Source organism: Dromaius novaehollandiae, chromosome 1 (genome assembly GCF_036370855.1).
Source record: "Dromaius novaehollandiae isolate bDroNov1 chromosome 1, bDroNov1.hap1, whole genome shotgun sequence".
Taxonomy (NCBI): domain Eukaryota; kingdom Metazoa; phylum Chordata; class Aves; order Casuariiformes; family Dromaiidae; genus Dromaius; species Dromaius novaehollandiae.
The window spans coordinates 104603414-104619168 of record NC_088098.1 but is presented as its reverse complement, the minus strand read 5'-3'; the positions used below and the strand labels follow the sequence as shown (position 1 = coordinate 104619168).

Genomic DNA, 15755 nt, shown 5'->3' with positions numbered 1-15755 from the left:
CCTCTGCCTGCAGTAGGAAGGGTGATGCACCTGATTGCAAAGGTGTCTCCCCCTCTGCTTTCTTTTCTTTCTTTTTCCTAGAAGCAACACTGTCACTTGCCCTTAATTATTGATCTGTCATTAGGGGTATCTTACCCACTGCTTGTGCGAGCTATTGTACAAATGCATTGCAGATGATAAATTGTGCGTCCACCTGAACAGCTCGTTATGCAGTCTCTCTGTATCAGGCTGTGAAGGTAAGACTTCTGATACAAAAGCCACATTTCTGCTACTTTACAGAAATTGGAAAACACCTTATCCAATCTATGCTCAAGTCCAGTCCAACCTGAGGTTGTTCCCTGCGAAGTATTTTCCAGTATTGTGTCCTTGAGCTGATGTCAATTAGCTGACAGGCAGTAATACCTACCCAATTCTTCAAGGCCTCTATTCCCCAGAAAGTAAGGCAGGATTTATGACATAGGATTTTTAATGTTTTTTTTTTTTCTTTTTCCTGCTGTTCTAGTGACTTATACTTCTCTTTCTTCCTTTTTAGCCTCAGGAATCTTTCTGAAAGAGATGTTACACTTCTGTGAAGGACTTTCTTTTCCTGGTTAAAAATTTAAAAGAAGTATAAATTATTTATAAACTGGCAACACAAATCAAACAATATAGCCATACATACCATAGATGTTATTTTCTATATACAGAAGATTTTAAAGTGCACTTTTTATGAACTCTATTCATAAGCTGTAGAGGGTATAGTGTTTTCTCTAAACTTGAGATGTTTTGAGGCTCTGACTTTGTTCAAGTTCATATAAAAACTGTGGTTAACAGGTGTCTAATAAAAATGTTCTAATATACTAGATACTTTGATTTAAAGTACTAACAATGCATTAAAATATCCGGGTCCCTTTCAGAATAACTGGAAAGAAAATGAAGGAAGTTGTGGCTTATTCCCTGACCTTCTAATGGTGTATTTGAAAAGATTTACCTTTTTGTTTATGGTGCGCATCAGTGTGCCTTTATTCTTCAGTTGCCCTTTTACTCCCAAGTGATGTTCTGGCACTAAATATTTGGAAATTTGGCAGCCTCCTTTTCCCTCCTCCAATGTGTATTTCCACAGTCATAGATGATAAAAGGCAGAAATGCAGTTCAGTGAGTTTTGCCTGTCACAGGAGTAGTTGCCTACAGGGTACAGGAATGCCTGAAGACTTAGGGAAGTATAAAAGAGTAGAAATGTTCAGGCTGTTGTTTGGGAGGTTGGTCATAGATTAAGAGGAAGCAGAAATGTGGAGTGGGCATGGAAAGAGAGGTCAGAAGTTTAGGACAGACATGGAAGAGGTTGGGCAAAATGGATAAACAGAAGGTTAGGTAACCAGATGGACATGTTATAGGCCAGGTAGCCAAAGGGACACTGTTTTCTGCCAAGAAAAGCCATGAAAATTAAGGTCTGCAGTGCTCCTATGGCTCAAAGGCTCTTTCACAGTTTCTGACTGAGGAATTAGCAGAGGAAGATGTGGAGAAAATCAACAGCTTCTTAGAAAGCGTGCAGTGTTTTAAATCTTGAAATGTTTCAAGAAGGTGGAAGGGGTCAGCACAGGAGTCATATCTTGCTTTTTAACTGGCAATGCTTGTGTGTATGCAAGATCGAGTGTAGAGCTCTTGTGGAACCAGATGTGCAACAGCATTCCCTCCACCCTCATTTTTTTCCTTTTTTTCTTTTTTTTTTTGGACTTGCCTAAAAAGCCTACCGGCAGTGACCCATCATTGTGTTAATGAAAGCTGCTGTAGGCTGGGAGCAGGCAGCCTCCTCCTAAGCTTTCTGTACATATGGGTACATACATTATACACACTTGCAAAGTAGAGCACAGCCATTTCTAGATATTAGTCTGACTGTTCAGAAAAAAAAAGGAATTTTGAACTGAAGGTGAAGACACCTACAAGTCATATCAAAATATTGCCAGGGCCAAAGTAATTATAGGAAAATTGTAGTCAGTTTTAAATATCTGGGGGAAAAAATGAAGGAAAGAAGTCTGTTACTGAAGACATGGAGATTTGAATTCCTTTAAGAAAATTAGCCACAAGATCTCCTACTTAATCTGATGACAGAGTATTTCCATTAAAGAAATTAGCAAATTAGTTGGATACCAATAATAACAACAACAATAAAACACTTAAAGACTGTAGGAAATTGTGCAAATCAGCCAGAATATTTGAAGAGCTGAGATCTAAAAAACAAAGCAAAACTTGAAAATCATTTTGCTTGAGAAACAAAAGTACAGTTATAGAGAAGATATAACGCTTGCAAGAGTGCTGGAAGTATACTTGGCAGAATATGCAATATCACAGAAAAAACGGATTAAAAGTAGAACCAAAATGAACAAATGAAGAATTACTGCATCTTATCATAAAACTCAAATCTATGAGTATTCTTACTCAGAAGAATAAATGAAAATACTTTTCACTTATGTTTTTATGTGCAAGTTGTGAAACTTCTTCCTTTAAAGAATATTATCTGGATTTTTTTTTATTTTAAAGCACAAAGTTTGAAATGAAGTCTGGAATCATTCAGCAATTCCATTGTACCAAAATAAGACTGGCAGGCAGTATGCAATTAAACATGCTTAAAACAGCTATAAAAACTGAAATACACTTTTCACTTCTATGAGAGTTAAAAATATTTTGCTACAGCTTACCCTGAAACAGAGATGTCTGAGCCTGCACTAGGCTGAGATGACTTGGTATTTGTAATACTTTACAGCTTTGCCTTCTCTAAAACCTACTAATAGAAAATATGTATTATGTTTTGGAATGATATAAAGTATTACAATTTTGCATTAATACAAAAATTGTAGCTAGAGAGGGGAACTACCTCATAAACTGGAGGACTTGTTGAGCCTCAAAGTGGGATTAAATATAACTCCCTCTGTGTAATACCTTAACAGCAGAAAGTATTTTGTGTGTGGTTTGATGTTAAATATTAACAAAAAGTGTGCTGAATGAAAACTGCATGTTCTTATTTGAGGATTTTTATATGGCCACACTCAGTGTTTACTCATTTCAGTACTGTCAAGTCATTACAGTAGAGATGGATTAATTTTTGTTTCAGACATGAACAGAACCATTCATTAGTCAATGGGCAAAGTATCATTGTTCATATGAATCAGAAAGGACACTACTTCAGAGTTTATGGTAGATTTGAAGGGCTAGGATGTGAATGCATTTACATACCTTAATGCGTAATCTGAGACAGTGTGGTGTGGAAGCCCTAGAATCAAAAAATACGGAATACTGTGATGTAATACTTGTTGGAGAAGTTTCTCAATTTGGTATATTCGAAGGAAAAATTCTTGCAAAAATAATAAACGCTGAAGAATCTCAGATAATAGAAAACAAAAATCTACTGATTATCTAAAAACACAGGATGCATAATTTAAGTAGTTGGCTTGAGAATGAACTTTAAGCATTAAGTGGTAACAGATGCCTCTCAATCCTGATCTATATTTGCACACTGGCACACAGTTAAAACCTTTTGTCATTAGTTCAGGGGTTTATACTTATATTAACTATAATATATGTATAGCTAATTATAGTTAATTTCCATCTAAGTGTAATCAGGCTTCATAAGAAATAAAATCTGAATTTGGTCACTCTACAGGAGAGCCACTTGATTTATAGAGGATATGAACTTTGTAAAAAGGTTTCTATTTCCTATGTAAATTAAAGATAATAGGGTTTGCCATGTTAATAAGGAAAAAAATGAAAAGAAAAACTTTTCCACTAGTAGGATACATTGTAGGAAATAATTTGATATTTGGATTTGATGGTGTTAATATCAATTAGAAAAATTGACTTGAGCGTTTCTGCAAACTTCTGTGTTATTGAAACAAGATTTAGTTATCTGTCACAATGGAAAGGAAGATCAGGTACCTCTGGTACCTCTGCTATGGTATTGGCCTGAGTAATAGGTGATGCAGGGGAAGTAGGCACTCTGCAGCCAAAACTCCCTTCTCTTTTGCTCATTTGGCAGTCAAGCATAACCCCATATTGAATAGCTTCTAATAGGAGAAGAAGGGAAACAAGGCAGAGGGGAAATAATAGATCAAATAGAGAAATACAAGATAGACAGTATTTCTCTTCCAGATCAAGAGGGCATTCTTGCTTAAAATGAAATTTGTTTTCTAGTTTAATGTGACCATGCAGAGGAACTCCTTATAGAGGTCGCCTTCAGGACTTACTAATAAAATGCGAGGCAAAACAGTTAGTCTGCATTCTTTAAAGATACATGACATTCATAAGAGGCTAGCATGTTATTTTTATAGCATGCAGTGATAATTTCACTGCAAGACAAATTTAATATCTTTAAGAGAAAGAGGAGATTTCTTCTGATTGAGAAAGGGAAAGCGGGTAAGATGTTAAGATACAAGTCTTAGAAGGGATGAATGGGATTAGGAGCAGCACTACTGAAACTGGCAAAATAAAACATATAACCCAAATGATTAGACTATTTTCTTTGGAATACTTTAATATGAGAATATTTTTAAGAAAGTGTGTTTTTAGACAAGTGTTTGCCTGACTGTGGGTTTACTAAGAGGTGCTTGGGATGATAAATGGAGTTAGCAACCAACTGTGCACAGTTTGATTTCATGTCTCACTGCATTTAATCTGAGTTGTCCATTTGCATGTTGTAGCACTGGGGGCAGAAGAAATCAATTAAGTAAATAACTGTAGTATTAGATAATACAGTGATGGGTTCCTATGAATTTTGCTATATGACATGCACTGAGAAAATCTACTAACTTGACCTCAGGTCACAATGTCATGATGGAGCTTTTTCTGATGTTGACCCATCAGCCATGTTGCACATTTGTGATCTCTCAGATTTTCCCATTTCTTTCAAAGCTGAATAGCCTGTTAGCATAACCAAACTAACCCTGACAAAACCGTGCTTCTGCAACAAACTCCCACTGACTATTGATAATGATTCATAAGCTGGCAAGGGATGTTAATAGCCACCAGCTATTATATAAGCTATAATAGCCACAAGCCACAATAGCTTCTACAAGCACATAAGCAGTAAAAGGAAGGCTACGGAAAATGGGCAACTACGGCTAAATGGGACAGGGGCCCTAGTGCCAAAGGACACAGAAAAGGCAGAGGTACTGAATGGCTTCTTCACCTCAGTCTTTACTGGCAAGACTGGCCTTCAGGAATCCCAGGCCCAGGGCAAGAAGGAGGATCTGAGGAACTACAACCAGTCAGCCTCATCTTGATCTCTGGGAAGGCGATCGAGCAGCTAATCCTGGATACCATTTCCAGACATGTGAAGGACAGAAAGGTGATCAAGAGTAACCAGTGTGGATTTGCAAAGGGGAAATCGTGCTTAACTGACCTGATGAGATGACTGGCTTGGTGGAAGAGGGGACAGCAGTGGATGTTGTTTACCTTGACTTCAGTAAGGCTTTTGATACAGTCTCCCATGACATCTTCACAGACAAGCTGATGAAGTACAGGCTATGTAGGTGGACAGTGAGGTGGATTGAACTGCCATGCTCAGAGGATTGTGATCAGCAGCACAAAGTCCAGCTGGAGACTGGTTGCCAGTGGTGTCCTCCAGGGGTTGATACTGGGGCTAGTACTGTTTAACTGCTTCATTAATGGCCTGGATGATGGGACCAAATGCACCCTCAGCAAGTTTGCGGGTGATACAAAACAGGGAGGAGTGGCTGATGTACCAGAGGGTATATACCCTGGTGTGTATACACCTCTGCCATTCAGGGGGATCTTGACAGGCTGGAAGAACCTCATGAAGTTCAATAAGGGGAAGTGCAAAGTCCTGTACCTAGGGAGGAATAACGCCATTCACTAGTACAGGCTGGGGGCTGACCCAGAGAGAGCCCTGGGAGTCATGGTGGTCAGGTTGACCATGAGCTAGCAATGCCCCCAGGCAGCAAAGGCAGCCAATAGTATCCTGGGCTACATTAGGCAGAGTGTCACCGGCAGGTCGAGGGAGGTGATCCTCCTCCTCTGCTCGGCAGTGGTCAGGCCACAGCTGAAGTGCTGAATCCAGTGCTGGGCTACCCAGTACAAAAGAGACATGGAGCTGCTGGAGTGAGTCCAATGAAGGGCCACGAAGATTAGGGGATTCAAGTATCTGTCATATGAAGAGAAGCTGAGAGAGCTGGGATTGTTTAGTCTGGGGAAGAGAAGTCTCAAAGGGGATCTTACCAATGTGTATAAAGACCTTATGTCTCCTGAGACGCTTAAGAAAAAGAAGTATAGGCAAATATAATAGTTAATTCTAATGTTCAAAACTTCCTTCTTAAAAAAAGGTACTTAGGACATTCTTGACTATTTCTTCTGGGGAGAAAAACACCCTATGAAGGTTACTCAAGCTCAGAAAAACTTCCAAAATCCTACAGAATTCATATCTCATAATATAAAAAACACTTTCCAACGTTTTTTTGAAAAGCTAGAGACTGCAGATATTGGTATTTTTTGATAGATGAAATGCTCCCAAACTGGCTCATCCCATTATGACTCATCAGACTGAGTCTTTCTACAAGCAAGAAGTTCTCTCAGGATTTAAACTTTCAACTTGATGATTAACTGAAGAATCTGAAAATCCAGACTTTCAGTATAGAGAAACTTTATAAGGTAAAATTAATGAAGCAACTGTTCCCTTAGATGACTTTTAAAGTTTTCACCAAGATTTCAACAAAAAAGGCTTTGATAAATGTGGTAAAACCTTTTCCATTACTCATTTTAGCATTTTCACTAAAATACGTCTTTATGGACTTCATAGAAAACAAGTGTGCCCCTGCTTGGAGAATTCAAAGGTGTTGTTCGAGAATACAATGCTCAAAATAATGAAAAATCATTTATTTGTCTTGTTAGTGCTCCACAAATCCATCTTTCCATCTTTCTTATTCTTATCCACAGTGACTATGAAATCTTGACAGGATGCTTAGATACCCAGATGGATGAGTGTTAATATCCTCAGTGAGACTGATTTTGTGAACAGCTTTCACTGATTTTATTTTTTTTACTACAGTGAGTTCGTCTCAAAATTAAAAGGATATCCTATGGTAGTATTATAGGCCAGTAAGTTATCTTAGAGTTGTTCACTAAGTTTCTGTGAAACATGGCTTCTGCATGACCTTTTTGTATGCAGAAATCAGAAAATGGCAACAAAAATGAAGAACTTTCAGGTGTGAATAGATTGCTAAGTTCACTTAGTTCAGAAAGAAAATGTATTACACTGGATATTATATATAAAGATATCACTGTGAAGAAGAATTGTAAGCAAGGACTGTAACATCAGATTCCTGTGGTTAAGGTGGGGAAAGGGATGGAAAGTTAACAAACCTCTTTTAAGATACTACTGTTTATGTTTTAAAGCAAAAATATTAATATGGACCTAAATCTTGTTGTCTTCTGTGTTATGTAAACAATTGTTTAAAAGTTAAGGCTTTTTTCCAATCAAATCTTTCACTATTCTTTTTAAAACACATTCTTTTGAATGCATTCCAGTTCATCCTCAGCTTTCTCTCTGAATTATTTTGGAAGCAAAAGGCTTCTTAGCTTTAGGATTATAAAATAGTTCCTCTTTATTTACAAATTCTTGTTAGCTTACTTGCAAGAAAACTCTTGTTCCACAGTATAAAGCCTGAATACCCCTGGAACATGACATCAGTTTTAATATCCTCTTTGCTGTTCCAGTTCAGTTTGTCTGAACAGCAAAAGAACAGCAAAATCTCTTGCTTTTTATATGAAGTTTTGAGGGTAACTTAAAGACAGTTAACACAATCTTTTATTTATACCAAAAATCAGGTCAGCTACTGAAAGCCTCTTGGCCTTTTCATTAAGATTAAACATAAATCACATCAAGCCCACTTAGAGGTTCTTCAGAGCAATTATAGAGTTCAGGCTTCCTTGGGGGGGGGGGGGGCAAGGAGGCAGGGAGCAGAGTAGTAATTGGTCATATTTAGGCCATTTTTAATTTGATCATGATTAATATCTTTGGCTTCTTTCAGTGTAATGCAATCCTAGTAGTGCCACTATGGGCGTTTGCATGCAAAGCAGAGTTGGTAAAAGCAGTACTCGCTAGGCAAAGCAATAGCATGGGCTGTGATTTACAATACATTTCAGCTGTCTCCTTGCAACGATTTCTTCAATACAGCATCCTTTATTCTTTTTTATTTGTTTGTTTGTTTAAATGGGGTCACACTGGGAGCATATTAAGAATAGGTGAACCAGGAGCAGAGCTGTGTTTAGGGGAAGAAAACAGGATCTTGGTGCTTCAGCTCCACTACCGCCCTCTGCCCAGCGGAGGGTCTCTGTTCCATGTGTGCACATGCACAGAGTGGGGATTAAACTGGGACTATAGAAAAGCACCTCTCCCCCAAATTGGTGCTGGGGAGAAAGGGAACACAGATTTGTTCTTTGGGAGACCTGGTTGGTACTAGCAGGCAGCATGCTCTTGCTGAGAGAGCAGGACAGTGAGCTAGTTTGTGCCATGAAGTGTGTGAAGGTGGTACTGTACAATTGCATTAGTGGCCACAGTGCTCATTCCAATTTTATAGCTATCATGCTGCAAGAAATAAGTTTTTCAGGAGCATCTGACAAAATGGGAAATAAACTGGTAAGTGTGATTCAACTTGGAGTAATCACAAGTGCAAGGCACAGAGATACCCTATTAGTTCCAGTCCACATAGTAAAGTACAGTATCATGCCAATTCTTTAATACATTGAAAAGATCTCAAATCCCGTGATATTTCCAGTATTAGGAGTGTACATATTTGCCTGATATTTTGGAATATCAAACCTAAATATCCCCAAATTAAGCTAGAACCCTTTCAAAATGTTGGATAAGTGAATAAACATCTGTCTATATATGCACCCATGAACATTATTAGCAGGCTAAGATATAGGGATTTTATAGGTCTACATGCTTTGTGTCAGAGAAGGAAAGCTTCCCATCAGCATTCCAGCTGCATCCATGCTTTTGACAATGAATCTCAGAAAGTATCATATTCAAACGAACAAATATAGATAGATAGGTAGATAGCCACCATCTAAGTACAAGGCTATTGTAATTAGTAATGAGGTTATAATAGGCAAAACTGTTACTTACCATGTCCTGCAATATTCATTGCATCTACTAGGAGTTCAGTGTAAGACACATCATAGTAAATATATTTTTGTATAGTATGTAGTGAACTTCCAGGATTCATTGCCACAGGAGGTTGGGTTGACAGACACTATTAGCAGATTCAAAAAGAGATTAGAGAAATTCATGGGCAAAGGGTCTAAATACTAAATAGATACTAAAAAGAAGAAGAGAGGTACCCTCTAAAATCCCTAATAGGGCAATTTTGGATATGCACAAAGTACAGGGGGAATGGACCACAGAAAATTGCTGTGCTTATATGGTTTTTCTAAACAGCTGCTCCAGATGTCACTGTCAGCAGCAGGATGCTGGCTTGGATGCTGGAGCATGTCTCCTGTTCTTAACTCACTTCTGCCTAACTAATGAATTGCTTAGACCAGAGTGTCTCAAAGCTTCCCAGCAGCGCAGGCAAAATTTAATTTTGTAGCTGTGACAGAATTGCTGCTTTAGGCACCATCCTCCCTGTGAATGGTGAGATGGAATGAGAGCTGTGCCCAGCCACTGCGATATGTTGACCATGGGCCAGCTGCCCAGGAATTGCTCCTGTGCTGCCACTAAGCCAGCACAGACTGGCTTAATATTAGCAGTTAATTAACAGATTCCCTGACACTGCTCTGACACCCGAAGTATGTGCCTCTCCTCCATAAGTCATGATTTTTCTGCCACCATCAGTTTGCAGCCATAGCTAACTGCTCTGCATAAACTTCAGCTGATATACTAAGATGCAATAAAGCTCCCTGAATGATTTATGTTGAAGCATCTATTTCATAGTTATTTGTTATCCTATGGGTTTTCCCCTGGGATATGCCATCTAATTTCAATGAAATGTAAGTTTCATAAATTATCATTATATGGAAGGTGCTTTAACACACAATTTATGAAGGTAATGGTGTACGTTTTAGCAGAAGCATTTCAGAGTTTCAACTCTGGGATTACAAATTCACAGTAAACTAGCAAATTGGAAACAATGAGGAGTTTGTTAGAAAATTGAACACATCCACCTTAACAAATCAAAGCAAATCACACTTTAATGTGATAAGGCATTTTTTTCTAATACGTACTAGAGCAACATGGACATCTAGATGAAAGAACAGCAATCTCAATTTTCCCTGTTTAGATTAGGCAGAAAGGAAGCATGCACATGTGTGTGTGCACACATGTGTGTGCGCGTATGTGTGCGCGTGTGTGCATGTGTGTGTATTTAGGCCCTAGCTCCAGGATGTGTACTTAGGAAGTGTTTTATGACATGTTAATTGTTAGGTGTAAATAAGGCCCATTACACTCATAGTTTTTATTCCTTGGCTTAGAATGTGTGAATATTGGGGTATTCCTTGAGTATTTGACTTTTTAAAAAATCATCGTGTCAGAGAACAGCCAATCTAGGTAGCAACTTCAACACTGATTTATCAAGGTGCCATCCAAATATTGCTAAAATGTGCATAAATCTCTGGTACTTTTCAGAGAAACATATGGTCTTTTACTAAATAAGTAGTATAAATAAGTGAATTTCAGAAAACTTCACTGTGTTTAGATGGACTGTATGAACTTAAAATCATGTCATTGCAGTCATTAGGACTATATCTTTGTGTGTGTTAAGCCACAATTTAGCAAAATATCACTGTTTAGATATTTAGGTTTAATTCTTATTCCTAAAGCTCATTTTATTTTATAGTCTTTAAGCACTTGCTTAAGTAAATCAAATTAAATATTTCTTGAGTAAGATTAGTGACTAATATGGCATCTGTTGATTTTATAACAACTTTTTATATTTTGTTTAATTACTTACTTGTACAACCACATACTTTGCTTAATGTTCTCCTAACAAAAATGTACAAATCTAGAATTGCTGTTGACTGCAATTAGTGAAATAAAGCAGTTCATGAGATATTCAGGATTCAGTAACCCAACTTTTCATTTGTAACCATGGACCTATCTTTTTGGTGGTTTCCCTCATGTGAATTTAAAAGTAGATCTTGTAACATGTAAGTAAAGACTGCATGCAAGTAATAAATGCTTCCTGTTGTCTGTCAGACAAATTCCATGAGCTCTGGAGCTTCTTGAGCGTCTTTGGGAAAGAGTCAGCTAGTAGTTGCCTGTGGGAAAATACAAGGGTATCTACACGACAGTGGGTTCCCTTGTCCTTGACTTGGCTAGGAGGTTATCACTGTCAGTGCTTTCCCTTTGGCCTGTCTGATGTGAGTTTATGATGTACAAGAGGAAAGGCTTAACAGAAAGAAAATCCAGGATTTTGAGTCAAATCTTCTGTTGCTTGTGGTAACACATGTAACAAGCAATTATTTGAGGAAGGAGGAAGAAAGCGTGGAGAAAGGGATAGGCTAAGACAAAATTCAGCAACAGAAACAAGTTTAGACTGTGTGAGATGTGCTGCTTTGATATTGATATGCCTAGTTTGGAAAGGACATGAAGCACATGCACAGGCACTTGTGAGGATATAAATAGCCTAAATAATTTCAGAAACCATTTACAAGCCACTTGCAATTTACTTCAGCCTGCATGTTTTCTGATGCCTGTCTGCGACACAGGATCGTGTTGCTCATCACACAAACAAAAGCTGTTTCCACATAGCTTGCTGAACATCAACAGCTTGCCAAACTGCGTACCCTTATGCCTCACTTGCACCTGTTTTTGATTTAAGGAGGACCTTGGCTTATTCTGTTATTCTGTATCATTCTGTTTCTTTTTATGCTTCTCTTCTTTTTCCTGCTTGTTTCTTCACTTTCTTTAATAGTTCTCATCTGGTACTAGGTGGCGAGGTTGTAATAGTGCTAGTGCATTATACCCAGTAACTCAAATGATCTATGTGTATTCTTCGAATGGCAGGATATTATTCATAAGCTTCTAATGTTGCATCTTCTAATGTATAGATTGCAATATATGTTTCACAAATCTGATTAAATGTATTGCTTTGGATCCAACAGGCCAGAACCAGTATTGTGGACAAAGGATGGTGGAGAGCTACCAGATCCAGAAAGAATGGTTGTCAATGGCAGGGTCCTAAGCATCAGTTTCCTTAACAAAACAGACAATGGCACATATCGATGCGAAGCAAAAAATCCTATTGGCCGAAACAGCACAGAATATGTCCTGATAGTACATGGTGAGTACCTTTTCTTTAATTTTTTGTCGCATGTTATGCATACGTAGCATTTCAAGCAAATACAAGCAATTATTTATGTTAAAGTGGTAGAATAGCCAGAAAAAGCTGAAAGTATAATTGCACTTTTATTGATGCTATCATCTACTTAACCATTTAGTTATGGGGAATATGTTTACTTCCTTTTATTGGCATGCCTCTTTTCATACATTTTTTACAAAATATATTCTCTTATGTTGTGAACTTTTTGCTAAGTAAGCACCTGGAAAAATGTTTCTCAGTATATTGGATACTGTTTTATAAATAGCTGCCTTAGGCACATACTGCTCAGATATAGCTAGTTACAAAAGGATACATGAAGGGAAATAGCAATCTATAAAAAACAAAACAAAAAGCCTCAAAAAAAGTATTTTGCTAAAGACAGGATATCAAGTACTTTTTTTCAGATAAGTTACAATCTGCTACCGAGCAATTGCAACTTATACAAGTTAGCTGATGATCATGAAGATGCCTTGGAATATCTGGCCTAATGCTTCAGTCAGTCCTCAAAAATACGTAGTGACCTAAATTCATGATACTTGTAATAAAATGGAAAAACAGGAAGGTTCACATTGAATTACAATTGATTTGCTCTACTTAATTAATTAGGTAACAAGATATGTCACATTAAAAGAATAAAGGCTTTTATATTAATCATGAAATAGTTTGATATAACTCAGGTATAGGAGAAGCCATAATACAAAATAAGCAGTTGTCTTTACCGAAGGATTGCAATATGGATCTAGCAGTCTCAAAATAAAATGTTTTGTTATCACAGATGGGTATGTGATACACATCTAATCCCTGGAGTTCTACAGTTTGAATTTGAACCTGAGAGAATTTAGAGATGAAAACTCCATTGTGCTCCTATCCAAATACTTTTTTTTCTAGCTTTTGTACAAAAGCAATGTGTTATAACTATGACAAAATAAAATGAAACAATCTAATGTAAATTGTAGTCTGTAAATAGAAATGAAAAGCATGTAGGTTGTATTCTGTTCATAATGAATTGAAGTGTAACAAATATATGTTTCTTTGGTGTTCACAAGTTCTTGACAGCATTTTTCTCTAAAGACTTAACCTACCTTTAGGTATTTGGCACTTAACTTCTAATAAATGCTATTTTCAGCTTTCAGTAATTAGTTATTTTTTGGCACTATTGTAGAACTGTAATTTATCAAAAGAACCCCTTAGATTACTTTTCATTCTCTTAAAGTTCACTATTAGTTTACATAGGATTAGTGGCACAAGTAATGAGGAGGTCTTTGCAGGAGGAGCACAGAGCCTGTAATGCTGTGTGAGCATTTCTGTATTTAAGACAAATACAAAAGCTAACCCCCCTAACCTCTACTTACATTGATTACTATAAAAAAAGAAAAAGAAAAAAATGCTTTTAAATTCCAGAGACAGTATTGTATTGGTTGTTGGCTGCACGCACAAAAGGTGCCCCTGTTGATGGAGTAATGGTTTTCCATGCTTACCAAATGTTGAAATTTCAGTGGGTTGTGTGTTCTGCCCAATTTATTGATGTGATAATTTTTGAAAATATGCCCTTTTATACTAGCGAATTTTCCATTAGTGGTGTTTTTACAATATACCTCTACCAAAGAATATTTCATAATCTGCTAGGTGTCTTTTACTTAGTGGCATGTACCCTGTTGATCTGATTATCTTGCAACAGCTTCATAGCAGTCTGTAAAATCATCCATTATCAAGAAGCCATTCTGCTCTGTCTGGCAGCACATTAAGCATGTTATCAGGTTTAGCTTGAACATTGCTGACCTTTTGTGTTATGAATACTGGAGTTTTTCCTAATTGCATTTCTGCAATTCTAGTGTTAGAATTACAGAAGATAAATGTCAGGGGCTTCCTAGATTTCCATAACAATGAGAGAGGTATGACAGAGTATGTGATGCTGTTTAATGCTTAATAACTAACTGCATTTCAGAATCGTTAAGTTTTTTAAGTACAGAAAAGATTGACACAGTTATTTTATCAAGTGTAACACAATTAGTTGTGTAGATCAAATTAGGCAGTCTTATCCCTTCTGTAGTTCATTGCATTCACATATATCTCTAGTGAAGCATAATTCTCCAAAAATGATACATTATTATCACTCTTTCTCTTTTTTTTTGCTAGCAAAACTACTTTTCACCATTGACTGAAGGTGCATTCCTCCTTTTAAAAGAAGACATATTTTTCTATATCTTCCTAAATATATCTAGCAGCATTGCTTGATTTCTCATCCCTTCCCCTATGCCTAATGTGTTGAAATTATTTTATTGACCTACCCCTTTGTAACAGCTGATATATCCTATAAGCATACCTTTTTACCTTGAATCTTAGGTTTCCAGTACAGACACGTGCCAGATTTAACATAATGGGAGACATATTTATAAAGATGTGGGAGAAGAGAGGAGAGGCCTGTCCATGAGGGAGTCTTCACAGAGATTCCTTTGAATTGCAGGTCAAGGAAATAAGGTCTAGGAAAGCTGAATTAACAAATCTATAAGGAGTGAGACATAAGCGCCCTGACTGCTGGTAGCCACTGCCCTTAACTGAGTCGCTGGAAGTTCAGCTCCACAACTGTCAAACAACTAAGAATTCTTCCAGGAAGCTCCTGAACCCTAAGAAGCTGTAGTGATGAAGAGAGAATGGTGATCACATGCCCAAGTTTAGACAGAGACTATGGCTATACCACTTTTTTCCAGGCGAGCTTATGTGGGAAGGCAAGGGATGGCAATGGAAGGTATCTGCTGTGTACACAGGCAAGGGAGTGCAATTTGATTTACAACTTTTCTTTTTTTATCCATATTGAGATTTCCTTTACATTTTTCTCCCCCCCCCCACACCCTTTGCTTCAGCAGATTTTCCACTGTAAAAATTCCACTCTGCTTCAATTCCTTTTTTCCCCCGTGAAAACCCTCTCTCAATGGGACACTATCTACTAATTTCTTCAATATCCAAAGGTACCTTCCTAAATCAAAAGAGATTTAGACAGCTTTAGCATAGAGAGAAACGTGCCAAAAAATGAAAAGATGTAGTTTATCATAATTAGAGATTAAGAGTAAGCAATTTATACAAATCAATTATACAAACAAAGCAAGGAGTGTCTGGTGCCTTTAACTGGGCTAACCTAGATATAAGATTATACAGAAAAATGGTAATTTTTTCCACTTTAAGTGAAGATGAGGTAATAGTATTTTGATGTTAGGTGATGGCAGTTGAAATAAATATAGCTATAAGCAGATGAATGACAATCTGTCTAATTTAATTAGTATTTGATAACATAAAAAGTCTTTTTAGATTTGCAGTGTAATTAAAGAAATTTGACTTCAGAGAAAGCGAATATATTTAAATTAAGTAAAAGGCATTGGCTATCAAATGTGCTCATGCCGCTTTGCTGCATCAATACAGCTGCTACTTTCATTTTTCATAGCTTTTATTATT

General features: G+C 37.2%; 1 protein-coding gene across 4 annotated transcripts in view; it reads left to right on the top strand.

The window, feature by feature from the left end:
• The window catches only part of CADM2 (cell adhesion molecule 2), a 675129-nt gene that overhangs the window by 593373 nt on the left and 66001 nt on the right, over positions 1-15755 (top strand). For all 4 annotated transcript variants that reach the window (XM_026093288.2, XM_026093287.2, XM_026093286.2 and 1 more), the window contains one exon: positions 12091-12269. In XM_026093288.2, coding sequence (XP_025949073.1) covers positions 12091-12269 — 179 coding nt within the window. The remainder of the gene's footprint in view (positions 1-12090; positions 12270-15755) is intronic.